The sequence below is a fragment of the Palaemon carinicauda genome, chromosome 17 (assembly GCF_036898095.1).
Source record: "Palaemon carinicauda isolate YSFRI2023 chromosome 17, ASM3689809v2, whole genome shotgun sequence".
In the NCBI taxonomy this organism is placed as follows: domain Eukaryota; kingdom Metazoa; phylum Arthropoda; class Malacostraca; order Decapoda; family Palaemonidae; genus Palaemon; species Palaemon carinicauda.
In genome coordinates this window covers 67,098,447-67,126,201 of record NC_090741.1, presented here as the reverse complement: position 1 = coordinate 67,126,201, position 27,755 = coordinate 67,098,447, and the positions used below count along the sequence as shown (strand labels likewise).

General features: G+C 39.9%; 1 protein-coding gene across 1 annotated transcript in view; it reads left to right on the top strand.

Annotated features, from left to right (window-relative positions):
- LOC137656406 (PMS1 protein homolog 1-like) overlaps positions 1-27,755 on the top strand; it is a 44,651-nt gene that overhangs the window by 3,465 nt on the left and 13,431 nt on the right. Inside the window, exons 2-6 of the mRNA XM_068390582.1 lie at positions 5,706-5,847; positions 8,015-8,098; positions 8,426-8,773; positions 24,248-24,375; positions 26,409-26,575. Coding sequence (XP_068246683.1) covers positions 5,706-5,847; positions 8,015-8,098; positions 8,426-8,773; positions 24,248-24,375; positions 26,409-26,575 — 869 coding nt within the window. The remainder of the gene's footprint in view (positions 1-5,705; positions 5,848-8,014; positions 8,099-8,425; positions 8,774-24,247; positions 24,376-26,408; positions 26,576-27,755) is intronic.

Below are 27,755 nucleotides of genomic sequence, written 5' to 3'. Positions count from 1 at the left end.
GACCGTCACCACCTCTGTCGATCTTACCGACCGCTATTAGCTTGCGCCTATAGCTCGAAACTTCTCTTCTTATCTGGGTTTCCACCTAAGCAGGAAAGCCTTTGTGTTCAAGACATGCCCTTCGGCCTCAACATTGATCCCAGGATATTCACGAAACTGGGAGAGGCAGTGTTAGAACAACTCAGGAACCAAGAGATACAGATCATTGCTTATCTGGCCGGTTGGCTCATTTGGGCCCGGCCGGCCATAGAAGGCAACAGAGCTACGAAGGAATTACTTCGATCGCTCGACAACCTGTGATTTCGGGTCAATCTCCATAAGTCTCGCCTGCGACCATCAGGCCACTTAGAATGGTTAGCCATTCAGTGGGACCTTTCAAAGCACACGTTGTCTCTCCCTTCCAAAAGTAAGAGGAATAGGTTCCAAGATCAAGAATTTCTCAAGCACAAACAGGTGTCCAAAGAGCCTAGAAAGTATCCTCGGCCTTTCCCAATTCACTTCAGTAACAGATCTCCTAATAAAAGCCAAACTCAAGACATCAATCTATTTTGGAGAAAGAGAGCTACAGTACCTATAAGAAGACAAGGTCTCGAAGATCCCCTCTGTCGGGAAAATGAGACTACGCCCATGGTCCGAACCGAAGAACCTCTCCAAAGCGGTTCCTCTACAATTCCCACCTCCACAAGTGACATTCCATTCAGCCGTGTCTCTAAGTGGATGGGGGGATTTCTCCGAACATCAGATGTTTCAGGTTCTTGGTCACTAGCCATGAAACAGTCCCATATCAATGTTCTCGAAGCCATGGCAGTGTTCTTGACCCTGAAGAGAGAGACTCCTCCGAGGTCGACCCACATCAGAGTAGTGTCAGACAGCACAGACGAGGTACACTACGGAAACAGGGGAGGATCCAAGTCACCCAACCTGAATCAGATCCTGGTCACTTTCTTCGCCTGGGCAACAGAAAAGAACTAGTTCCTGTCAGCACCTCACCTAGCGGGAGGCCAGGATGTGAGAACGGGCTCACTATCCAGGACGAGTTCCCTGGAGTCAGAATTTCACTCCGGTGGATACTCAGGTTCGTTCCAGGCATCCAGGTAGATCTATTCACATCTCAGATCAATCACAAACTTCCTTGTTATGTGACCCCAATCCTGGACCCTCGGGCTCATGCCATGGACGCATTACCCCGGGATTGGAACCATTAGAGGAAGATTTCCCTATCTCTCCCAGTGAATCTTCTAAAAACTTTAACACCGACTGCGCTCCTTCCGGGGCGCAGTGGCTTTAGTACCACCTCACTGCCCAAGAACAGTTGGTTTCCTCTCCTCCTCGAGTGGAAACTCCGTCCCATTCGGATCCCGTTCCTCAAACTGACCCGAGTATTCCAAACTCACTGTGTCAGATTACTCAAGGATGTCCAAAACCCTAACTTTGTGGACTACAGGAAGTTGGCAGCTCGTAGAGACTCGAACATTGAACCGGAAAACGATTTCTTCATCGAATCAGACAAAAGGGACTCGACAATTCGCCAATATGATTCGGCCGTTAACCCCCAAAATAGGTGGTCCCCTTGGAAAGTTATTCCTCTTCTCCAAGATACTTTTCTATGTCCGGTCACCACTCTCAGGGCCTTTTTAGCCACGACTGCTACCCGATCGTCTGGCCCCTTGTTTATCAGAGAACAAGGAGGTACCATTCCCATAAGTGGTATTAGGCTATAGATCCTATACTTCGTTTAACAAGCCAATCCGGGATCATTTCCCCCAGAAGATGGACTTTGATGACCTTATAAAGTTCACGGGTTGGGAATCTCCTATGGTCTTCAAACGCCACTATCTAATGAACTTACAGGCTCTTAAATACCCAACAGTTGCAGCTGGGAGCCGTATCTCTCCCCAGTGATCTTTTGTTCTTCCTTTCATCCATCTCTTTTCTTCTCCCTCCTACCCGCCACTCGCACCACGACGCCGCTTCCTTGGTGGTTCGTTAGCCCTAAGTTTATTACATATTAGGTTATGTTTGTAACTATTATTGATTACCGTTGTTACAGGGTTGGGATATTCTTAGCCATGTCAGTTTTGTAGCATGTTTCCTCTGATACTCGGAGGCTTCCCTGTTATCATGTTTGTTTACCTTAATTATTTATGATTTTCTTTACATGGTGTTGTTTCTCTCCCCTCATTAAATTAGTTATTGTTGGGCTTGGAAGGCATTCTCTGGTACATTTTCACCCGGCGCCACAGATCGACCCAGAAAAGGGATTTTGACGAAGGAAAAATCTATTTCTGGGGAGAGACCTGTGGCGCCCGGTGAAACCCTTCCCCCTTTATTTTACACGATCCCACCCTTTCCTTTCCAAGCCGTCATGACCATTACAGAAGGATGTTGTTCAGATGGCGCTCGCGTCGTGGCGTGGGTGGTGCGGCGATGGGGGTGTGTCTAGGGCCGTTGTATAGGCCCATCCCTTTGACGAAGGAATTAACTAAATGGAAGACAACCTGTGAATAGTGGATTTCACGCGCCTTTGCTTTATACACGACACCCAAAAGGTGCTCGCGCGAGGGTTGTAACCTCAGCATTCCATGCTTTTATCTTTCTCTGGTATAATTGGAAGGTTTTATCAGAAAAGACATACAAGAAGGACTTTTCACCCGGCGCCACAGGTCTCTCCCCAGAAATAGATTTTTCCTTCGTCAAAATCCCTTTATTGTGTTTACTTTTTTCAAGTCCTAAAGTTCATTTTATTTTTTTAATTCTGTTTTTGAATGATAACCAGGTCATATTTTTGTACTTGGGGTTGGCCCAACTATTCTTTTACTTAGGGTTGGCCCAACTGTTCTTGATTGATTACAGGTTAAAACTATAAATATAATTAAGCTTCCTCTAAGGATGTAGGTCTCCCCCTTCATCCAAAATAAGCATATTGCATGTACAATGTAATTCCACCCAAGTACAATGTATTTTCTCTTAGAAATAAATCTCTTCAAACAGGTTTTTTTGAAAGTTTAAAGAATTTTAAACTGCAAAATGAAATTTCAAATCTATACATAGTAACCCCTTTGCTTCGATGACGTCAATGTAATTCAAAACATGCTTGGTAATACACACCGTGACGTCAGGATATGTCATCTTTGTTGTTATTATTATTATTTTTATTGTTATTATTATGATCATTTTTATAAGCTACGAAAGGGTATAGCACATAGTTGTATATAACAAGTTCACATTCAGGGAAATTTCACTAAAAAAATCTCCTCTCCCTAGTTTTAGCCCCTCCTCCTGTCTACAGCCAACCAACAATGTTTTGGGATTCTAGCCTTTATTTTTTAATATGTAACAGCTATTTTAGTCTTTGTATGTTACCAAGAAATAATCGCACCACTCTCTCTAGCGAATGGCGACATTCCTTACCTTAGGCATTACTCAAACTGACACCCTTAACTGGGAGACATGTTATCCTACCACCAACCAAAATACCTGCAATTCTAGTCCTTATTCATTATTATGTAAGGTCTATTTTAGTGTATTCACATCTAACCTCATCACCAACTGAAATACTTGCGATTCTAGTCCATATTCATGATTATATAAGGTCTATTTTATTGTTTTTATAAGTTGTTACAGTGTTCAAATCACAGAGAAAGTCTCCTCGCCTTCGACTGTAAGTCCCATCCACGAGACGAAAACTTACCAGTAATGCAAATTGTTGAAAGAAAGTTAGATTTATCTTTTTTTCTTATTTTATTCTTTTTTCTCAACTATCATTCCTACAAAATTATATCATCTTCCTGTTTTCTATATTTCATATAAGTATTGTTCATTGTTTTCACTAGTAAAACTTAGCCTGTTGTGATTATTTCCTTTTACTGTATTGACATTTTATGCTGTATTCGTCATGTTCATACATGAGCAGTCTCTATTTCCAAGCTCCCCAAGCTCGTGAAATACCCAAAACAGGAAGGATCCAGTTCATTGTGACAGGCACAGTCACACGCAACGTGGAATGACAGACAAACGAACAAACCTTGTGTAATGAACTAAATTTTATAATACGTCTCTCTCTCTCTCTCTCTCTCTCTCTCTCTCTCTCTCTCTCTCTCTCTCTCTCTCACAGAGAAATATGTATCATTTGTCATCAGTTTTTTGTTGATTCATATTTGTTTATTGTATATATACCTTATTAATTATACTTTTTTTTGTATAACGTAAAGTCTGTTATTATTGTCGAGTAGTTTTATATCTTACGACGGCTTTTTATTGTGGAATTATTATGGAATAGCATAGACCTTTCAATGAATATATAAAGGTTTTTACACAAAATTGCAGTGCTGTACCATACTTTACAATTATAAATTATAGAATACTTGTGTTAAAGGAAATAAATGGTTATTTTCTTTTTCATTTCTGTACAACCTAATGTTCATTACAGTGAACCCTCGCTACTTCGCGGTTCGACCATCGCGGATTCACCACTTCGCGGATTTTTTCCATAACCCATATATATACAGTAATATATATATACATATGTATGCATGTATTTATGTATATATGTAGGTATGTATATGTGTATACATATAAATATATATATATATACACACACACACACACATATATATATATATATATATATATATATATATATATATATATATATACACATATATATATATATATATATATATATATATATATATATATATATATATATATATATATATATATATCTATATATCTAAAGTAGGAAGATGTGATGTAGTTCTAAGGGAAAAGTATGGGAAATATGTCTGGGTAATAAGCAAAGCTCTACCTCCAGTTTGTTTCTACATTATGATCAGAGATAAATGTAAACAAAACATTGGTTGCCATTTTTTATCGTGCTTTTTAGCATGTTTAGGAAATGCATGATATAAAATCACCTTTAATATTTGTGCCTGTTTTAGTTTAGGGTACTGTAGTACATGCATTAAGTGTTCTGTACATTAAAGGGTAGTTTGTTAACAGTACTACGTACAAGGGAAGGTTTTAAAAGTCTGAATATACATGTTGAATAAATAGGTAAATATGGTGTCACTACTTCGCGGATTTTCACCTATCGCGGCCGCGACTGGAACCTATCTACCGCGATAAACGAGGGTTCACTGTACTGTATTACTAACGAGTAGTTTTATATCTTTCGATGGCTATTTATCGTAGAATTATAACTGAATAACATAGTCACTTCAATGAATATAAAGTTTTTTTTTTCACAAAATCGCAGTGCTTTACCATTATTTAGAGATAATTATATAAAACCTTTTTTCTTTTAATTATTCTATAATCACTTTGCAATGAATGGAAAAACATTTTGGTTGTTTTGAGTGAAATACAATGGAAAATAAAGCAAACTTGAAAAATTTATTCTGTGATTAGCAGTAAAACAAATAAACATGGAAATGTAGCTTATAGGGTAAGTGAGAAAGTATATTTATGATGACAAATCTCGTATATAGCTCCAGTTGCGGATCCATGTCCTCGAAGCGAAAGGGTTAAGATGCTTTTCCTATTATATTATCTTTTTTTTGGTCTTATAAGCAGTAGTTAATGATTTATAGCATGGATATAAACTTCAATAATAAGATTTTCTCGTATTTGTTTGAAAATAGTTTTATTGTGGATTCTTTGGTATTTTAAAATTGGTAATAACTGATTCTTGTCTTGGTCTCAAGTTTTGGCAGATAATCCAGGTAAAGATTTTGCATATGTGGCAAAAGAAATGGCCAATAGGTGGAAGGAACTATCTAGTGAAACTAAGAAGTATTACGAAGACATGGCCAAAGAAGACAGTGAAAGATACCAAAAGGAGATCAGGTAATGTACTGTAGAAAAAAATCTTGAAGAAAACAAACTATTACATGTATGAAAATTCACGGTCATACATCAGTGTATCGTCTCTGTAGGTCCTAAAGAGCTTTCTCACTTTATTTAAAGTGATTGATCATCTTGAGAAAACTTTTTAAACTTGAAAGGCATTCATCAAAATATTTGGAAGATTTTTTTGGACAGAGACTATACATTGATATATGAATGTAGATTTTTAGAATAAAAAATGTTTTGTAGATGAGTATCAGGGAATTGGTGTTCGTGACATCTTGAAGGATTTTCTTTCAAAGTTGAAAATTATCTACTTGGAACCTTATTTGTTATCACTTCCATTTGTAGGTCACATAGGTTATTAAAATGAAAGAACTTTATACATTTTTTTTTTTACTGATAGGTGTTCATAAGGAATAGATATGGGGATTTAAATGTAGTTGATAAATTGTAGGGATGTATGGAATAAAATTAAAGAAATAAGGATGAAAAAAGCAGGTACAGTACAAAGTAATAGTTCTTGGAGTGAACAATGAAAAGGCTGAAATTAACCAGAAAGGGTCCATGAAATAGTGACAGGGGTTATATTTTTGTCATTGGAAAACACTGGAAACATAGTATCACTATAAATCCCTGGTTGGGTTTTGAAATTAATCCTCAATGATCAGGAACCACAGTGATTAGAACAGTCTTTTTCTTCTTTTGATTGTTACTTTAGAGTCACCAGGGAACTGGTATGCCTGTCACCTGTTATGTGTTCCTAGCACCATGAGACAAGAGATCTTTCAGTGAGAATGAGATTTTTTGACAGGCTAAAACACCTTCACGACATTGATCTTCCTACACTCAGAATTTGGTCCAGGACATGGGATTTTCCCATGTCCTGATAGTTTTCCATATGCCAAGGTCTTCCATCTCTTTCTTGTGATATGGATTGGCACAGTTGACTTCTCAGGTCCAATCTCAGTACGGACTCATAAAATCATCGAGATGTTATAATGTGTTCTCCCCTGACCGATCTTTCTCCTGGTATGCTTGAGAGGGACTGTATGTATCTGGAACATATGTTCTTGGTAAGACCATCCAAGTATTTTCTCAACTCATGTGTGAGGCAAGAGGTTACGTATCGGGAACGCTTAAGTACCCGAGAAATGTTTCGGTACGTGGTACAGGTGATTACATGCCTGCTACCAGTGCCCTGTCTCATACGAAACATCATTGCAGAGACTACAGCCTTCATTAAGATGTTTTGTATGTGGTACAGGTGTTTACGCACCTCCTATTAGTGCATGATTTCCTATACAGTAACACCGAACACTCATACTCTCCATCGGGGTAAAGAGTGATGCCTTCTTTCCAGTCCTTCTTCCGACAGTTCTCTAGAGACAACGAGATAAGGGTTCCATGCCCATCATCACAGACAACTGTTTTTGGTAAGGATCCTCCCCAAACAATGACAGGCACACAGTCGTTTCATTCTGTTCGTGAACTAATTGGTGAGCATCCAAAGGGAAGAAAGACGATGTCATGGAAGAAGTCCAGGTGGACCAATCTATAGCGGACACTTGATAATAACTCCTAGAGTTTCCCTGTGGGAGAGACAATAGAAAATCTTTTAAAGTATATCGTTCACCATGTTGGTACTGAATAGCCTCCCAGGCTCCAGCACCAAGCCATATGGCTCAAATTCCTTACTTTCCATTCAATCCTTCCCTTTTTTGTATTGTACTGCTGTAGGGGAGTAATACTGCATGTCAGTTTAGTGCTACGCTGTAGCTAGTACGTATAGGTTATTTGTTCTTCTCTGAACTCTGAATTTCTTTGCTTTCTATATTTTGTTTTCTTTCACTCTCTCTGTATCATTTTAACCCAGTGGTCCTGTTTGATTTTTATTACTCCGGTTTTCACCCTCCTTTTAAAGTCAATTTTTTTGGATTGAAAAAAAGACTTTGTTATGTAATTAAACTAAGATAATGATCATTTGTATTTTGCTTCTTCTAAAACTATAACTTCTCACTCTTCTCTACTCAATATAATACTGTATTTCCAAAGTATATCAATATTTGAGATGTGTTCCTAAGTGTGATTTGGGGTTTTTTGTATATACAGTATTAACCTTCATTGTTCCAAATATTTTTCCTAACATGACTGTTTTTGCTTGCAGGAAAATTAGAGAAGCCAGAGGTTTGAATGATTCAGCAGACACATCACTAAGAGCTGGTCTTGGAAGTAAAGCTACATTGGACAGGTACTGTAATTATTTATTTGTCATATTCATGTTCAATGTGTCTTGGAGTCTTTGGATTGTGCACAAGGCTTTTAAAAATCAATGTGTACCTCAAACATTTTGCAGTTGTATTCATGGTGTGTTACAGTATGGATGGTAGATCCAAGTCTTGCTATTCAAGCTGAAATAAGTTATACTGTATAAAAATATAACACCTTTTTAATACATTACAGTATACTGTACATTGATAAGTCTGAAGAACAGCAGTCACTTGTGCATGAATATGATTAAATGTAACCAAAGCAACCAAGTGAAGGAAACCCAGGATTAAAGTTTTTTTTCATTTAGGTACGTTGCTCCTTTAACACCACAATTGGTTGAAAAAGGAGGTAAGATTTCTCACCGGCAACCTCTAGTTTCAAAGCATCCATGGAAGAATCATTGTAAGGAAATTGATATTACCATAGAAGTCATTAAACAAAAAATAGAGTCAAAGAAGAAATTGGCATCTGTAGAAGATTTTCCCAGGCTAATCGGATCATTAGAAAATGGGGAAGGATGGATATGTCTGAAAGATGGAGAAATCAGCACTTTGAATTTATCAAGGCTTCATGAGACTATCCTTTGTCGTAACCTCTTCCAGACTTTTACGTTACCTGCACCAAGTGCGACCGAATCTATACCATTCAATTCTAGGTAAGTTATTGCCAATTACAATGTTTACATATGATACAATTTACATGAAGGAATTTGTCATGTGAATACCTTTTTTTTCCCTATTCAAGTTTTTGTATACTGTACAGTGCTTTTCTGAAAAGGCTGTCACTTATATACTGTACTCTAATAATTCCTATTTAATTTCCTTTACTGGTGTTTTAACAGTTGAGAGAAAATAACAACCCTTATTTTGGCATTTCTGCCTATTTAATATATACTGCATTTATTTTTTATAAACCTTCTGTGATGTTTATATTGCTTTCATCACCAAAGCTTTTTATATTGACGTTCCCCCCTTGAAAATTGAAAAATTTTCCCTTTTCTTTCCTTCCAATATTCTGATACCTCTTGTAAATTAAATTAATGAGACTTATCAGTGGACATGTCCTATCAGTTCTATAGTCTCAATGTCAACCTGTTTGTGATATGACGTGCTCTCCAGATTGTCAGGATTCTTTGTTTTTTATATTTAATTTAGTGGTTTAGAGATGTTTTTTTCTCAGATTTGTCAGCTGTTGCTGCATAATTGTGCAAATTAATTGTTTTTGAGTTATCATAATTTGCATTCTCTTAGTGTCTCAGTCCGAGGACAATTTTTTTTATTTTAGACCATCAAATTTTTTTTTTCTTTTTTTACAATATATAGCTCAACAGTGTAACAAACTAAAATCACCTTTTGTTTTATGCTTTGTGGAATTTGGGAAAGAATTTGATAGTACAGTGGTACCTCTACATACGAATTTAATCCGTTCCACAACTGACTTCGGATGTAGAAAATGTTCGGATGTCGAAACGAATTTTCCCATAAGAATACATTGAAATAGGATTAATCCGTGGTTGAGCCCAAAAACCTATGATAACTTCTTAATAAACTACTACACATAATTTCCCATGAGAATAATACACACTAAATTAGATAATAGACATGTAAAAAAGAAGAATTATCAAAAAATGATAAATAAGAAACGGGTTTTTAGCGTCACTTTACCTTAGAAACTCCAGCGCAGGTGTTGTTTGTCTTGCTACGCAGAGAGGAGACGGACGGGCGGCAAGGAGGTAGAGAGGTTAACTACGATAAACGTACACTACCGTAACTTATTCTAACTTACACTAAGTGAACTTTAACATAACTTAGCTTATTTTTTTTTATTTTTATATTTTATATTTTTTTTACATTTTCTTTTTTTCTTTTTGATGATTAATTTTAATCACTTTCACTCTCTACACTTAAAATTAATTGAATTTTTTTCTCTTCACTCTTTGCTGTTTTCTTTGAACCACTTCCTTCCTCTTCATCACTAGTTTTTTTAAAGAAGCTATCGATAGAAAGTTGCTTGGTACAGCTTTTCAGAATGTTTCGAAAATAAGTTAGGGAAACATCATCAAACTGCGCAATTACACGACAAACCTGTAATTTCTTTGGATGGTATTTGTCGATGAAGTCGACCACGTCTTGATATTTTCCTAACACCTCTTTTATTTGCGCCGAACCTATTGCAAGTTCACTCATACGGACGCCACGCTCATGCTTTTCAATAATTCCTTGCTTTACTTCTAAAGAAAGCATTCCCTTATTCCTTTTCTCACCACTACCACTACCACTTGCGAAACTAAGCCTTTTAGGACCCATGATTTACGTAAAATACCGTAAAAGGATGAACGTAAAAAATCACAATTAAAACACAGTTAATAGCAGAACGCAAAGGGCACAACCACACGAAGCTGAGAGAACAGAGGAATGTCCCAAGCCACGCTAATTGAGGGTCCCTCCAAGGTCGAAGTGCTGCCTTCTATCAGCGGAAATATAAAACACATCAGGCGCTATGAGCACCGACTACGCGTACGAGTATTGTTTACTTCGGGTGCCGAAAAAAAAATTCGGGTGTAGAGTAGGAACGTGTTCGAATTGTACTTCGCGTGTCGAAAAATTCGGACACAACCGGTACGACGAAAATTGCTTAATTCGTGTGTCGAAATAAAATTCGGGTGTAGAGTCAAAAATTTGCTCGAATTTTACTTCGGATGTTGGAAAATTCGGATGTAGATACGTTCGGATGTAGAGGTTCCACTGTATTTCGCTTAATATGTTAAAAAAGATTCTGAGGCACAATGGGAATACCGGATACCATAAAAGATTGTAAACATCAAAATGGATATGTTTAGTGTAACTTGTTGGAAGGTAATGGTTGATGGTAGTCTTACAAATGCATTTGAAGTCAAGACTGGAGCACTACAAGGTGGAATACTGTCCTCTCTATTGTTTTTCATGGTGATTGATTATGTTATGAACAAGATAACATAAGAAATGAATAATGACATTCAGTGGAAAGGGGACCGACCAGAGATTATCTAATCTTGAATACACAGAATATATAGTTTTAATTGGCTTTACAATGGCTTAAATAAGGGATTTTTCAATATTAAACTTACCCGATAATCATGTAGCTGTCAACTCTGTTGCCCGACAGAATTCTATGGAGGGATACGCCAGCTATCACAATACTAGAAGGGGGTGTTCTTACCAGCGCCACCTGTGGCCAGGTACTCAAGTACTTCTTGTTGACACCTCCTCAATTATTCCTCTGTCGTGCTTCTGACAAGACGTTCTGGGATACGCTTATGTTCTTGGAGTATTTTCACGACTTTGGTGAAGTATTTCTCTTTGATTTCGGCTATCGCTTTACTGGAAACTTCTATTTTAGCTTAGTTAGCTTTTGGAATTAATTTGATTATTTTTGGTGACGAAGAGAGTATGAACTCTCGTTCACCTTTCAATGGCCGACCCTTCCCTTAGACGGAAGTGTTGGTGTCTAAGAGAGTATAGACTCTCTTTCTTAATTTTGCTTAACAAAAGTTATAGATTTATTTTATATCTCTCCGCCTCTTATAGGCCTCTTCGATTAACTTCCTTTTATTATAAACTTATTAAAATTAATTTTTATATTTGTTTATATTCGACCTTCCTAATAGTAGGCGGTCTTTTCTTGGTACCGAAGTTAATTATCGTGAGCCCGTCATTTCGGTTTTACCTGTTAACATATTATGCTATTTTAAGGTCTTTGAAAGAATTTCTTTGATAGTCTCGTACTTTTTCAAAGTTGAACTAACGTTTTGTTTGTCTCGGCAGTTGTTGACGTTCAGAACGTTTCAACTTGCACTCTATCGTTACGATAGAGAAAGAATGTTCACGGTTTCACATTGCAGTAAAGAGTAACCGTTTCTAGCGTTTTGTTCATTCTTTCTTAACTTAATGGTTTTGATCCTAATAAGGAACTTTTCTTTTTGGGAAATATTTCAGTTTTTTCCTTTAACAATAATATGTTTTAACGATATATATGATTGGGCTCTTCTCTCAGGTTCTAAGTCAAGAGAGAGAGAGAGAGAGAGAGAGAGAGAGAGAGATAGAGACGGAGGGAGAAAGAGGATAAACGTTTCCCTCAAGCCTGCCAGGCGTACGAGTAACGTCGTTATCGTTTTGCTCTTATCCCTAGTCTCTTTAGGGGAAGAAACTAAACGTTTCTAGAGTGATCTAGTGTTTAGTCTCTTTCCAGCCACTGAATTTTCTTTCATTAGATTTTTCTGTTACATTGTAATTCTGTTTTCGCAATTACTAACTTTTGAGAAGGATAGAATTGCGTGTTTCAGGTACAAACCACTTAAAGTTTCGAGTTCAGTGAAATAAGTGCAAACAGAAATCAAAGTGATAAGTGATTAGCGCAAAGTATGTCAGTGTTATGCGTGAGGGTACTTTTGTGCGCGCCAGTCGTCCTCCCAGTCCGGGACCTCTTGCAAGCTCCCAAGCCCAGGGGAGAAGCAATGTCGAAGGGCATAAGGGTTCGGCAGGCCTTGATCGGCGCACAGAAGTATCCTCGGTGGTTGTGGGCGTGTCTTACCGAGACCGTCACTCCCACCCGCAGACGATTGAGCCCTTATTTTGCTCGTCTGCAGAAGAGATTTAGAGGAGAAAATAAAGGCAGAGTTACGCTGGTCTCAGGTCTCAAGACCTCTTAAACGTAAAGTCCAGACCTATGCCAGACGTACGAAGTAAAGTTCAACAACCCGGATGCAGTCATTGGGTTAGCTCTGTCTCTCCTCAGTCATCAGTTTGTCGGGCTGAGAGTGCGCCTACACTCCCCCCCCCCTATGCTCGCTCCGCCTGATCGCAGTACCACCTGCCAGGCGTACGATGTTGTGGACTCTACTACAGTCCATGCAAGCACAGCTTTCGGACCTGATGCGTGAGTGTCGTGCTGAGAGTGTTGCACCTCCTCCTCCTCCTGCACCGGTGGTGCACCAACCGCCTGCACCCGTTCAGCCTGTGCTGCACCCGCCTGCACCGGTGGTGCACCAACCGGCTGCACCCGTTCAGCCTGTGCTGCACCCGCCTGCACTCGCTGCACCCTGTCGCAGCACCATCTGCCAGGCGTACGATGTTGTAGACTCTACTACAGTCCATGCAAGCACAGCTTTCGGACCTGTTGTGTGAGTGTCGGGCTGAGAGTGTTGCACCTCCCCTGCACCCGTTCAGCCTGTGCTCAACCCGCCTGCACTCGCTGCACCCAGTCGCAGCACCATCTGCCAGGCGTACGATGTTGTAGACTCTACTACAGTCCATGCAAGCACAGCTTTCGGACCTGTTGTGTGAGTGTCGGGCTGAGAGTGTTGCACCTCCCCTGCACCCTTTCAGCCTGTGCTCAACCCGCCTGCACTCGCTGCACCCAGTCGCAGCACCATCTGCCAGGCGTACGATGTTGAACCTCTTTCTGTGTTCGCTGTTCCCAGTGTTGTTCAGCCTCAGCCTTCTTTAAGGCAACCTTCGGTTTGGGATCAGGAGGATTACCCACTCTTCCTCCTCCTCCCCTGGCTGCTCCTCCGGTGGTGCAACTCTCGGTGGAGGTACAACCTCTTCCACCTGTGAGTCAGTCTCCTCAGCTGCTGCACCGAGCTCAACCCGTGCACCCTGATCCTGCGCTCCACTCATACCACAGGAACAGGAACTTTCTGCACCTTCCACTGTTGTTGTTCCAGCTCGTTCTGACTCTGCTGTTCAGCATACCTTACCTCCATTTTCTAACCATGGCAAAAATATGAATCATGAGTTATGAATGTAAGGTAAACATTATGTTGATTTTTAAACCCCATGCAAGCATGCATAAAGTACTCTAGCACTGGTCATGGAATTTCTGAGAAATGTTAAACGCCATGCACACGCTCTGCTTTCCTTACAGCAGGCTCTGCTTACAGCAGGCTCTGCTTACTACATGCTCAGCATTCAGCATGCTCTGCATTCAGCATGCTCTGCATACAACATGCTCTGCATACAGCATGCTCTGCTTTCAGCATGCTATGCATACAACATGCTCTACATACAGCATGCTCTGCATACATCATACTCTGCATTCATCATGCTCTGCATACCTTACCGCATGCTTCTCAACATATCTTGGGTTGTTGCCAACTCACTAGACTGTCAAGCAGTTTCATAACGTTGCCTTCTAGTCTGCTGCTTTTGCACCAGTGAACCCTCACTCAGAGAACTTAGCTTTTCTAGGATAAGGTCCCTGTAGATGAGAAAGTTCTTTTCTCCCTCCTTCTGATATTCCCTTGAGGACTCTGTCATTTGGAGGGAGCCTTTAGCTGCATAACCTCTTATGGACTTTTATTTAAGCATAACATGCTTACAGGGAAGGTAATGGTTCCACTTCAGCCGCTAATCCCGTCTGTTACCACACCTGCTCCCATAGACCTTGAGCTGTGTTGCATGACATGCAGTCCAAGCTTAGTCCTTGTTAGAGGATTTTTGTTTACAGAGTCAATGTGTCACGGGGAAGACGTTCAACAACCAACAGAAGGGACTTGTTGTGACGCAGTGCGGCAACCTCAGCAACCCGTTAAGGAGTTGTCTGTACGACCCAGATAGTCTAGACAGATTCGGGTTGTCACTGTACTTCCTCGCTTGCCCATGATTGTCAGTTTACAGACTGTGCAGCAGTATCATGATCTTGTGTCCGGCTCCGTCAGACGACTGGCTTTTAAGAGCTCCCACAAGTCGTCGCTGTCTGGAGATTTTCAAATGGACTATGGATCTGACCAAGGAACTGGGCCTCCTGGTCAATTTTGAGGAGTCTCAGCTCGTTCCATCCCAGACCATTGTTTCCTTGGGTATGGATCTTCAGAGTCGAGCTTTTCGGACTTGTCCGTCGGCCCCAAGGATCTTCCAAGCCCTAGAATGCATCCAGAGCATGCTGAGAAGGAACCGATGCTTAGTCAGGCAGGGGATGAGTCTAACAGGGACACTTTCATCGCTGGCCCTGTTCATCGAGTTAGGGAGACTCCACCTCCGCCCCCTTCAGTATCATCTAGCTGCTCACTGGATAAAGGACATGACGCTAGAGACGGGCTCAGTTCCTGTTTCCGAAGAGATGAGGTCTACTCTAACGTGGTGGAAGAACAGCATTCTTCTCAAGGAAGGTCTACCTTTGGCTGTTCAGACCCCCGACCACCGTCTCTTCTCGGACGCATCGGACACGGGCTGGGGTGCGACACTGGACGGACAGGAATGCTCGGGAACATGGAATCAGGAGCAAAGGACACTTCACATCTATTGCAAGGAGTTGTTGGCAGTTCATCTGGCCTTGATAAACTTCAAGTCCCTCCAGCTTACAAGGTGGTGGAGGTGAACTCCGACTACACCACAGCCTTGGCTTACATCTCCAAGCAGAGAGGGACTCATTCGAGGAAGTTGTTCAAGATCGCAAGGGACCTCCTCATTTGGTCAAAGATCGAAAGCTCACGCTGGTAACGAGGCTCATTCAGGGCGATATGAATGTCATGGCAGATCGCCTCAGCCGTAAGGGTCAGGTCTTCCCCACAGAGTGGACCCTTCACAAGAATGTTTGCAGCAGACTTTGGGCCCTGTGGGGTCTGCCAACCATAGTTCTATTCGCTACCTCGATGACCAAGAAGCTCCTCTTGTATTGTTCTCCGATTCCAGACCCAACAGCAGTTCGCGTGGATGCCTTTCTGCTGGATTGGTCCCATCTCAACCTGTATGCATTCCCGCCGTTCAAGATTGTCAACAGGGTACTTCAGAAGTTCGCCTCTCACAAAGGGACACGGTTGACGTTGGTTGCTCCCCTCTGACCCGCGAGAGAAGGGTTCACCGAGGTACTGCAATGGCTGGTCGACGTTTCCCAGGACTCTTCCTCCTAGAGTGGACCTTCTGCGTCAACCTCACGTAAAGAAGGTACACCCAAACCTCCACGCTCTTCGTCTGACTGCCTTCAGACTATCGAAAGTCTCTCAAGAACTAGAGGCTTTTCGAAGGAGGCAGCCAGAACGATTGCCAGAGCAAGGACGACATCCACTCTCAGAGTCTATCAGTCTTAATGGGAAGTCTTCCGAAGCTGGTGCAAGGCCAATGCAGTTTTCATCAACCAGTACCACTGTAACCCAGATTGCTGACTTCCTGTTACATCTAAGGAACGTAAAATCCCTATCAGCTCCTACGATCAAGGGTTACAGAAGTATGTTGGCAGCGGTTTTCCGCCACAGAGGCTTGGATCTTTCCTCCAACAAAGATCTACAGGACCTCCTTAGGTCTTTTGAGACCTCAAAGGAACGTCGGTTGTCCACTCCAGGCTGGAATCTAGACGTGGTCCTAAGGTTCCTAATGTCATCAGGATTTGAACCGTTCCAATCAGCCTCTTTTAAGGACCTCACATTAGAAACTCTTTTCCTCGTGTGCTTAGCAACAGGTAAAAGAGTAAGTGAGATCCACGCCTTCAGCAGGAACATAGGTTTCACATCTGAAACGGCTACATGTTCCTTGCGGCTCGGTTTTTTTGGCTAAAACGAGCTTCCTTCCCGTCCTTGCCCTAAGTCGTTCGAGATCCCAAGCCTGTCCAACATGGTGGGGAACGAACTAGAGAGAGTACTTTGCCCTGTTAGAGCTCTTAAGTACTATTTAAGAAGGTCAAAACCATTACGAGGACAATCAGAAGCCTTATGGTGTGCTATCAAGAAGCCTTCTCTACCAATGTCTAAGAACTCAGTTTCTTACTACATCAGGCTTCTGATTAGAGAAGCAAATTCTCATCTGAAGGAAGAAGACCTTGCTTTGCTGAAGGTAAGGACACATGAAGTGAGAGCTGTGGCTACTTCAGTGGCCTTCAAACAGAACCGTTCTCTGCAGAGTGTTATGGATGCAACCTATTGGAGAAGCAAGTCAGTGTTCGCATCATTCTATCTCAAAGATGTCCAGTCTCTTTACGAGTACTGCTACACCCTGGGTCCATTCGTAGCAACGAATGCAGTAGTAGGCGAGGGCTCAGCCACTACATTCCCATAATTCCATAACTTTTTAACCTTTCTCTTGAATACTTTTTATGGGTTGTTCGGTCGGCTAAGAAGCCTTCCACATCCTTGTTGATTTGGCGGGTGGTCAATTCTTTCTTGAGAAGCGCCGAGGTTAAAGGTTGTGATGAGGTCCTTTAGTATGGGTTGCAGCCCTGTATACTTTAGCACCTTTGGGTTGATTCAGCCTCCAAGAGGAACGCTGCGCTCAGTAAGGAAGACGAACTTAAAAAAGAGACAGAGTATCGGTTCAATTCGACTTCCTTACCAGGTACTTATTATTTCATTGTTATTTGAGATAACTGTTATATGAAATATGGGATACTTAGCTATCCTTTAATCTTGTACACTGGTTTTCACCCACCCCCCTGGGTGTGAATCAGCTACATGATTATCGGGTAAGTTTAATATTGAAAAATGTTATTTTCATTAGTAAAATAAATTTTTGAATATACTTACCCGATAATCATGATTTAATTGACCCTCCCTTCCTCCCCATAGAGAACCAGTGGGACCGAGGAATAATTGAGGAGGTGTCAACAAGAAGTACTTGAGTACCTGGCCACAGGTGGCGCTGGTAAGAACACCCCCTTCTAGTATTGTGATAGCTGGCGTATCCCTCCATAGAATTCTGTCGGGCAACAGAGTTGACAGCTACATGATTATCGGGTAAGTATATTCAAAAATTTATTTTACTAATGAAAATAACATTTTGATGAAGGAAAAATCTATTTCTGGGCGAGGAACCTGTGTCATTCCGTGAAATGCTCCTCTAGCACCATTTCTAAGGCATAGATATTGCTGAATACTGTATACCAGAGATAAAAAAGGAGATGCATGGAATGCCAGGAATAAACCTAGCTCGCTCACTCATTGAGTGTCGGTATAGAAAACTGGGGCGTGATTGAACCACGACCATAGATCCCTCACCAATTAGACCTCTCCTTCATCAACATCCCCCCCCCCCCCTCTCTACCCATACATTCCCCAACCCCTATCTTCATTCCTCCTCAGCACTTGCGTTGGTCAGACATTTTTTGTTTTGCTCTGTGTTGTTTTGTGTTTTTTGGAAGATATCCAACGTTTTAGAGATCCCAGCTCCCAAGTTGAATATTATATTTGTCTGTTTGGGATTTCTAGGTAGCGACACTTATTATTCTTAACCGTGTTTGGTTTTTTGTTTTCGCCGCTGGTTGTTTCCTTTCAGGGGATCACCGCGGCCATTGTGTGTGTCGTTTCCTCTTGATCTCTTTATTTATCGGGTTTGCATTTAGTTTGATAGGTTAGAACTGGAGGGGAGAAAAGTTAAAATGGTGATGAACCAGTAAAAGACTGAGGTCATACACATCCAGTGGTGATCAAACAAACTGCTTTATCGGGGGAGTACTATTACCCAATTCAAACTCTTTCAGATATTTAGGAACCATCATTACTAGCAATGGATCACTGGTTACAGAATTCACAGAATTCAAGGAGAGAATAGGGAGGACAGAACAAGCTATGGCATGCTAAAAACATTTTGGAGGTCAAATCAAATATCAGTTCACAGCAAAATCAAAATATACATTTCCCTTGTAAGATTGATATTAAATTACCAGTCATGGTACAGCACTGTAACAACTGATGCAAAATTTCTTGCCTTTGAGAATAAAGCATTGTTAAAGATTTTGGGAATCAAATGGCAGCAGTATATAACAAACGTGGGAATTCGTGAGGTAGCAGGGGTGCCCAATCTGAATGATGTAATTAAATTATCAAGATGGAGAAGGATGGGGCATATTTTAAGAAGGGAAGATAAGTTAGTCCAGGATATACTTGAATAGTAGCTGATGGGCAGAAGAGAATATGGTAGACCAAGATAAATGTGGCTGATGATTATGCGAATAGAGATTGATTCTAAGAATTTGGTTGAGCTCAGAGAGATGGTACAGGAAAGAGACATGGCGTGAATTCATTGAGGTCCTATGCATCCTGTGGGTGCTAGAGGATTAAATGAATGAATGATAGAGAACTGCAGTGAGGAGGGGGAAGACCTCACTGTTCCTCCATGGAAAAATATGTGCCATGGTTGCTGATCAGATTAAAGATCAAAGCATAAAGGGATTTTGACAAAGGAAAAATCTATTTCTGGGGAGATACCTGTGACGCCCGGTGAAAAGAGTCCTTCTTTACACTTTTCTGATATAAATACTTCCAAATACAGTACAGTATACCAGAGAAATTTAAAGTATGGAATGCAGAGGTTACTACCCTCGCGCGAACACCCAGTGGGTGTCGTGTATAAAGTAGGGGCGTGTGAAAACCACTATTTTCAGGCTGTCTTCCATTTAGATCATTCCTTCATCAAAGGGAAGGGGCGTAACAGAGACCCTACCTATCATACCATCGCCATTCTACCGTCGCCCGATGCTAGCGCCCTCTGAACTACATCCTTCTGCAAGAACTATGGCTTGGGAAGGAAAGGGTGGGACAACGTAAGGGAAGGGTTTCACCGGGCGTCACAGGTATCTCCCCAGAAATAGATTTTTCCTTTGTCAAAATCCCTTTTCTGGGTCGACCTGTGACGCCCGGTGAAAATGTACCAGAGAATGCCTTCCAAGCCCATAAAACACAATCAAATAAAAGGGATAAAGTGAAACACCATGAACCAGAAACAAAACACTATGTTAAGGTTGTCAAACTAAAAATATAACACATTAGCCAAACAGGAATCCCAATGATGGAGTGACAATAAGATGTAATGCAGGGAATCAACCCGAGAATCAAAACACAACACAAACCCGATCCTCACATGGCTAAAGAATGGTAGCCTGAACTAAAATAAGGTAAGGTTAAACATACTAACAGGTAATAACCAGGGTAACGAAGAAAGGGTAACATAAACCTAGGTCAACCAGAACCATGTTCAGAAAGTAATTGGTGGAGGTTGCTACCTATCGGCTATCATGAGCATGGGGAAATGACTCCGGGTTACCTTACTAAATAAAGTACAGGGCCTGCTGCCTGATGCCTTGGATGGAAAAAGTGCCTCCTTGTTCTCTGAGAAACAGGGGGCCAGACGAACGGGTGGCAGATCTAGCTAAAAAGGGCCTGAGTGTGGTGACTGGACACAGAGTAGGGAAGAGGGATAGTCTTCCAAGGGGACCGCCTATCTTGCGGGTTCCCGTTTTCAGCTAGAATAGCTCTGTCTGGAGAAAGAGTACTTCGCCTGACGGGAGGAAATCTATATTTTCAGGATTACATGAGAGAGCTGCTAATTCTGAGATTCTAGCATCTGAGGCCAAGGCCGTTAGGAATAAGGTCTTCCTAAGAAGAGTGATGTAGGGGCAGGATTCGATATCCGTGCCCGAAACTAGCTTTAGTACGTCTTTGAGAGGCCAAGAGATCTTTTGTGGGCGAACCGAAAGTCTGAGCCTAACGCATACCTTCGGACTAGATGAGAAATAGGAATCAGTGAAGTCAATATTGAAACCCACGAGGACCCTTTCCAGAGCTGACTTAATCACAGTTATAGTGCAAGCTGCCAGGTCCTTGTCAAATAGGGACTTGAAGAATGATATGGCCAGATTAGAAGGCATGCGAGAAAGTTCCGACTTCTTAGGAAACCTGCTAATATTTAACAGTTGAAACGGGCCGTCTAATGGTAGAGTCCCTTTTGTCTGATTCTATGAAGAGGACATTTTCCGGGACAATGTTCCCGTCTCTGTGGGGCTGCAAACTCATGAAATCCACAGAGTTAGGATTGTGGCTATCCTTGAGGAATCTGACAGAGCCTGCGTTTGGACTAATTGGGTCATATTGGGGAATGGGATCCGGAAGGGACGGAGTTTCAACTCGAGGAGGAGTGAACACCAACTGCTCTTTGGCCAGTACGGTGCTACTAAAGTCACTGCCCCTTGGAAGGAGCGCAACTTGTGTAAGACTTTCATGAGAAGATTCACCGGAGGGAAAAAGTAAATCTTCGTCCAACGGTTCCAATCCAGGGTTAATGCGTCCATAGCATAAGCCTGAGGGTCCAGGTTTGGGGTCACACAACAAGGAAGTTTGTGGTTCAGTTGTGTCGCGAATAGATCTACCTGAAGACCGGGAACCAGCCTGGAAATCCACCGGAAAGAATTCATGTCCAGAGACCATTCTGACTCCAGTGGATTCGTCCTGGATAGTGAGTCCGCTACCACGTTCCGGACTCCTGCCAGGTGAGATTTTGGCAGGAACCAGTTCTTGACTACTGCCCAGACGAAAATCATGACCAGGACTTGATTGAGGTTGGGAGATTCATAAAAACATAATACTATATGATATGACGCCCGGTGAATCATCCTTCTGTTGGGCATCGTAAGCGACGTTTGTTTTTTGTGTGCCGCTTGGTTTTTTAGCTATTTTCGTGTAATTTCATCATGACCGAGGCTCTTCTTGCGCCTGCACCAATGTTAAGTACCATAGATTGTTTTCACAGGTTTATTAGTACCGGGCTAGTGTTATATTTATTTATTTGAGTGTTTTTTAGTGCGTACAGTGTTGGCCTTCCTGGATGATGGCGGCCATTGTTCTTGTACGGTTTGGTGTTTAACTTGTTTTGCCCGTTGGTACTCTTGTCATCTTAGGTTCATTATCCTTTTATTTTCAGGCCTTATGGCATTTATATTATTATTTTTTGAACCGTTTATTTTTCCAATAGAAGGAATGATGATGATAACTTTACTCCAGTCTTTGCCTCTGACAGAGTCCTAATGAGTTTAGTTTTGATAATTGTGATATTATGACGATTATAACGTCAATAGCTTTGTCTCAGAAGACCAATAAGTCTTTGATTAAGGATAATGTTTCAGGCTTAACCTGCCCTGTTTCAAACCCTGGCCTTATGGGTAGTTAGTAGATCTAGTGTTCCATTCAGTAAGGGTTTTGATGGTACACGGTACATTCCAGATTTAAAATCCTCTCATAGAGCCTCAAATTCTTTGTTTGCTTTAGACCTATCTGCTGTAAAACCCTTGCATTCCTGCTAGACAATCTTAATTCCACTGATGAACTGGATTCAACTGCTGAGTTGCTGAAGTGATCTCAGTTGGGTACCTCAGGGATTTTCCTTGGAGAGGAAGATCCCAGACCTCTTTCTGTTCACAGATCCTTCACAAGGTTGATGGGAAAAATGCTAAATCTTTTACGTCTGTCAGAGAAATGGATGTTGCAGGAATCGAGTCTTCATATCAGTTGATGGGAACTTATAGCGATATTCAAGGCCTTTCAGGTTCAGGAAACAGTGGTGGTAGGAAAGACCAAAGTAGTATTCTCAGACACCACGACAGCGTTGGCATACATCCGGAGACAAGGGGGAGACAAGATCCAATCCTTGTACCAGATAGGAGAATAATATTTACCTGGGTAAATTTGAGAGGAATGGTTATTCCCAGTTCATTGAGGCGAAATTGAATATCTTGGCAATCAGCAAATCATAAAAAAAAATCAAATGCATTCAAAAGAATGGTTGCTACATCTGTCAATATGTCTAAAAATTTGGAAGTGGTGGGGTCACCAAACACACACATTTTTGCAACCTCACTCAACAGATAGATTTGTTGTTTCTACCCTGGAAGGTAAAAGTCATGTTGCAAGACTGGTCAAATCTGGATCTTTACACTTTCCAACTGTGGTATGATTTTGGATGTGATTGACATATTCAGGATATTTGTAAACAGCAGGATATTGCTGATGGCTAATTCAGGTGCCATTTTGACTTATTTTATAAGAATACATGGATATAAACAGTAAAATAAGATCATAATTTACAAGAATTGAAGTACTCGTTTTATAACATGAAAAGTGTTTATTGCTGCAGTGTATATTAGGAATACAATGGAAGTAAAGGTTCTGTGGACCATGGTTTGTTAGTCAGTGTTCTGATGTGTAGATTTTTCAGTATAGACTATTCTGACTCTTACCTTAAGCAATAGATGTCAGTCCATTTCACAGCTGCCAAAGGCCAAGGGAAATTTAAATGTACTTAAGAAATAATCCCTTTTGTTGGTTTACTCGGAATTCGGTTCCTCCTTTTGAAACTAATAGTTTCAAAATAACCAGGTAATTAATTGTCCATGGCAACTAGTAAATATCACCTCAGGATATTTTCTTCTCATTAATAATGGAAATGGCCTCTCTGGTTTTTATCGTTTTATTCCACTTAAACGTCGTCATCATCTCCTCCCACGCCTATTGACGCAAAGGGCCTCAATTAATTTCGCCAGTCGTCTCTAACTAGAGCTTTTATTTCAATACTTCTCCATTCATCATCTCTGACTTCATACTTCATAGTCCTCTAGTACCTTGTGGAGCCCAGTTGAATGTTTGGTGAACTAAACAGAAACTTTGTACATTACAATCCATCATTTTGGTGATGCCCCAAAAGATCTGGAAGTGTCATAATGAATGAAATACTGTAATATTAATTATATTATTTAATTATTATTTTACACTGAGACAGATGATTTGACAAGTTTTACCATTTTGTCTTATAAAGAAAAAAAAAATTATGATCATTTGGGTCAAATAATAAAATTATGGGGGTATCTTGCAGTCAGATTTCATGAAGAGCGGATGAAAAATTAGGCCTAAAAATAAAGTACTGTATATAATGATGATAATGTTACAATTATGATAATAATAACAATAATAATAGTGCTGACAAAAGCAAGAAATCTTACTACTGTATAGTGATGATAAAATACCATAAAATTTTCATCATCTATTTTGGTAAACAGATTTACATTAGTGCCTTAACATACACCCTGCATTTAATGTTGTCATTGAAAATAGATAATATGCATATGAAGTTGAGCGTTGAATCTCTATTAATAGCTAGACTAGTTGTGTAATTCACGAAGTTGGTAACCTATCACACTATTTAGTGAAAAACCAAAGAAAGGCTCATTATAGCATATATTATTAGGGCTGATAACTCTCACTTACAATGAGTATCAAATGACTTATTTTGTAATAAGAACTATTACATCAATTTTCCTTTAGGTTTTACTTATTATGATATATGTTCTCAAAATTCCGATGGTCATTTCCCTATAATATGCTCTACTTTCTTTATTTCAGTGTCATAGGGACAGACAATTGGAAGATTTTGTGCAGCATGAAGCGTGAGAAAATGAGCGGTCAAAATTTTTATATAGTTACAGACAAAAGAGTAACTATGAATGGCTTTAAAGTTGCATTATATAGAAGTAAGTTTACAGTAGTGTTAGTTTCTATAAGTGCAAGATTTACATGTTTAGAAATGGATTTCTTCTGAAACAAACCTTAGAATTCATAGGGTTCTAGGAGATTTATTGTGCTGTAAGAGTTTAATAAGTACAGAATAACTTCATGATTTCTACTAATTAGTGTACTGTATAAATAAGGAGTTGGTTAGAAATTGCTCTAAAACTATTTAAAATAGCTATAATAGTAATTTTTCATTTATTTTTAATGTTGAAGCAGATTGAAACTATGAATAAAACTTGCTAAGTTATATTTTAACAAATACGAGAAGAAAAGGAGAATAAGAGTGAATCCTAATCTAGGGAAAAGAAAATATATATAGGAAATAGGAACCATGGAGAGATCTCCAAAGCTGGTCAATGGTCTAAAGCAAATTTTTTAGACTTGTATGGTTAGTATAATGGTATTTACAGAGGATCAAATTTAACACACATGACAAAAAACTTAGAACAGCATGAATGATAAATGCAATGAAAGTTTGTCTCCATACCAAGTAAATGAGGTTGTCCTTTTTGATGCTTTGTTACTGATATTAAATGGTCATATGACTATTCTCAAATTATTTTTTTTTATATTTTGGAGAAAAAATTAACATTGCTTTACTATTTACTGTACTGCTGGTCCAAAACCTACCTTTGAAATTGCAGTACTGATTCTTTTCCACCAAGTTGTGAAATTCTCTCGTTGTTTAAAATTTCCCTGATAACTATTACCTTCCCTCTTATAAGAACCCAGAGCTGACAAATAATTTTACGACTCATAGCCTCTGCTTTGAATTTTGGAAATTCAGCTTATTGTATTTTTGGTTAATAGAACACCTGTATTTCATGTTTCAAATATTTTTTTAATGAAATCAGTTAGTTTTATTGCTAAAAAGACCTTTTTATATATTTACACAAGTACGTCTGATCCCTTACTCAACTGTTTTCTGACCAGGCTACCTATGTATTTAATTTTTATTCAAGAATTTCAAGGAAAGTTATTTATATTAGTATCTCATTTACAGTAACAACACCACTATCTATAATTTCTTGAGGAAAAGGTTATCAGTTTTCTTATTTTCTCTGTGGTATTGTTAATGAACATTTGCTACACATCTTTCTGAGATATATTTTGTATTTATTTATCTGCTCCTTTATATATTAACAATTTTTATGTTATGGGTATGCTGAAAGATGCATAAAGTGTCAGAGATGACAACTAAATATGCCAGAAGCGTAAAATATGCAGACGAGAATATATTAAACTAGCCGTGTCTTGGCATGCATGCACATTTGGTACATTTAGTGTATATATTTCTGGATTTGAGAAGATGGCTCACTACTGCTAAGTAATTAACCTTAAAATATGATGGTTATAGTATGTCCTTATGATCCACAGTGATGGAGAAACTTAATACTAAAAGTCCATACTTATACATACTAAAGTGTTTTCAATCAATCTCTACAAAAACAGGAAATTTTTTGAGAAAAATTGCTGCTACTATTTCTAATTTTGACCAATTTCATCATCCAAACATTAAAAGTTAGAGAATTTAATTGCCTATAATCTCTACATTAGCTTTTAATGAAAAAAAAAATCTATATGAAAAATAGTCACCTTTGAAAGTGACTTCTGTACATTGATGAAATAATGCATATGAAAATTATAAATTCTAAGAGTATTGCCAGTGTACAACTTTTTAGAGAATAAAATTCTTTTTCAATTTTTTTTTTAATTAATGATTGATCGAAAAACAAATAAGTAGTAGAAGTTTGAAGCAACCTAAAATAACATTGTTTTAAAGGGACTGAGTTTGCTCCTAAAATTAAGGTTGAAGTTAAGAAGTGACTTATCTCTTACAAAATATAACATGGTTTTAGAACTTGAAAGGCTTTACAGTGTAATTACAAGAATTTCTTTTATTGAATTTTTACATTTAAGTTATTATTTTCCCATCATTTAAGCTTTTGAATATCATGTTAATAGATTAACAATAGTTTTGTGTCCTCATCAGGTTCTGCAAATGAAGCAGAGTTGTCTCATGGAGAAATTATTGGCGTCGCTGATAATCTCGGCTTTTATGGGATTAGTGACCTAAAGGAGGTGTTAGATATCCTACATATCAATCGAGCTGCAAACATCAGCCAAACACGTCCGTTGAAGCTACAGTTTTGGATGAAGGTATGAAAAATTATTTTTGCATGAATCTTGATCTTACATACATACATATACCAAGGCACTTCCCCCAATTTTGAGGTGTAGCCGACATCAAACAAATGAAACAAAAAAGGGGACGTCTCCTCTCTATGTTCCTCCCAGCCTAACAAGGGACTTAACCGAGTTCGGCTGGTACTGCTAGGGTGGCACAGCCCATCCTCCCACATTATCCACCACCGATGAAGCTTCATAATGCTGACCCCTATTGCTGCTACCGCCGCGGTCATCTAAGGCACCGGAGGAAGCAGCAGGGCCTACTGGAACTGTGTCACAATCGCTCGCCAGTCATTCCTATTTCTAGCACGCACTCTTGCCTCTCTCACATCTATCCTCCTATCACCCAGAGCTTCCTTCACTCCATCCATCCACCCAAACTTTGGCCTTCCTCTTGTACTTCTCCCATCAACTCTTGCATTCATCACCTTGTTTAGCAGACAGCCATTTTCCATTCTCTCGACATGGCCAAACCACCTCAACACATTCATATCCACTCTAGCTGCTAAGTCATTTCTTACACCCGTTCTCACCCTCACTATTTCAATCCTAACCCTATCTACTCGAGACAAACCAGCCATACTCTTTAGACACCTCATCTCAAACACATTCAATTTCTGTCTCTGTTACTTTCATTCCCCACAACTCCAATCCATACATCACAGTTGGTACAATCACTTTCTCATACAGAACTCTCTTTACATTCATGCCCAACCCTCTATTTTTCACTACTCCCTTAACTGCCCCCAACACTTTGCATCCTTCATTCACTCTCTGACGTACATCTGCTTTCACTCCACCATTTGCTGCAACAACAGACCCCAAGTACTTTAATTGATCCACCTCCTCAAATAACTCTCCATTCAACATGACATTCAACCTCGCACCACCTTCCCTTCTCATACATCTCATAACCTTACTCTTACCCACATTAACTCTCAACTTCCTTCTCTCACACACCCTTCCAAATTGTGTCACTAATCGGCCAAGCTTCTCTTCCGCGTTTGCAACCAGTACAGTATCATCCGCAAACATCAACTGATTTACCTCCCATTCATGGTCATTTTCGTCTACCAGTTTCAATCCTCCTCCAAGCACTCGAACATTCACCTCTCTCACCACTCCATCAACATACAAATTAAACAACCAT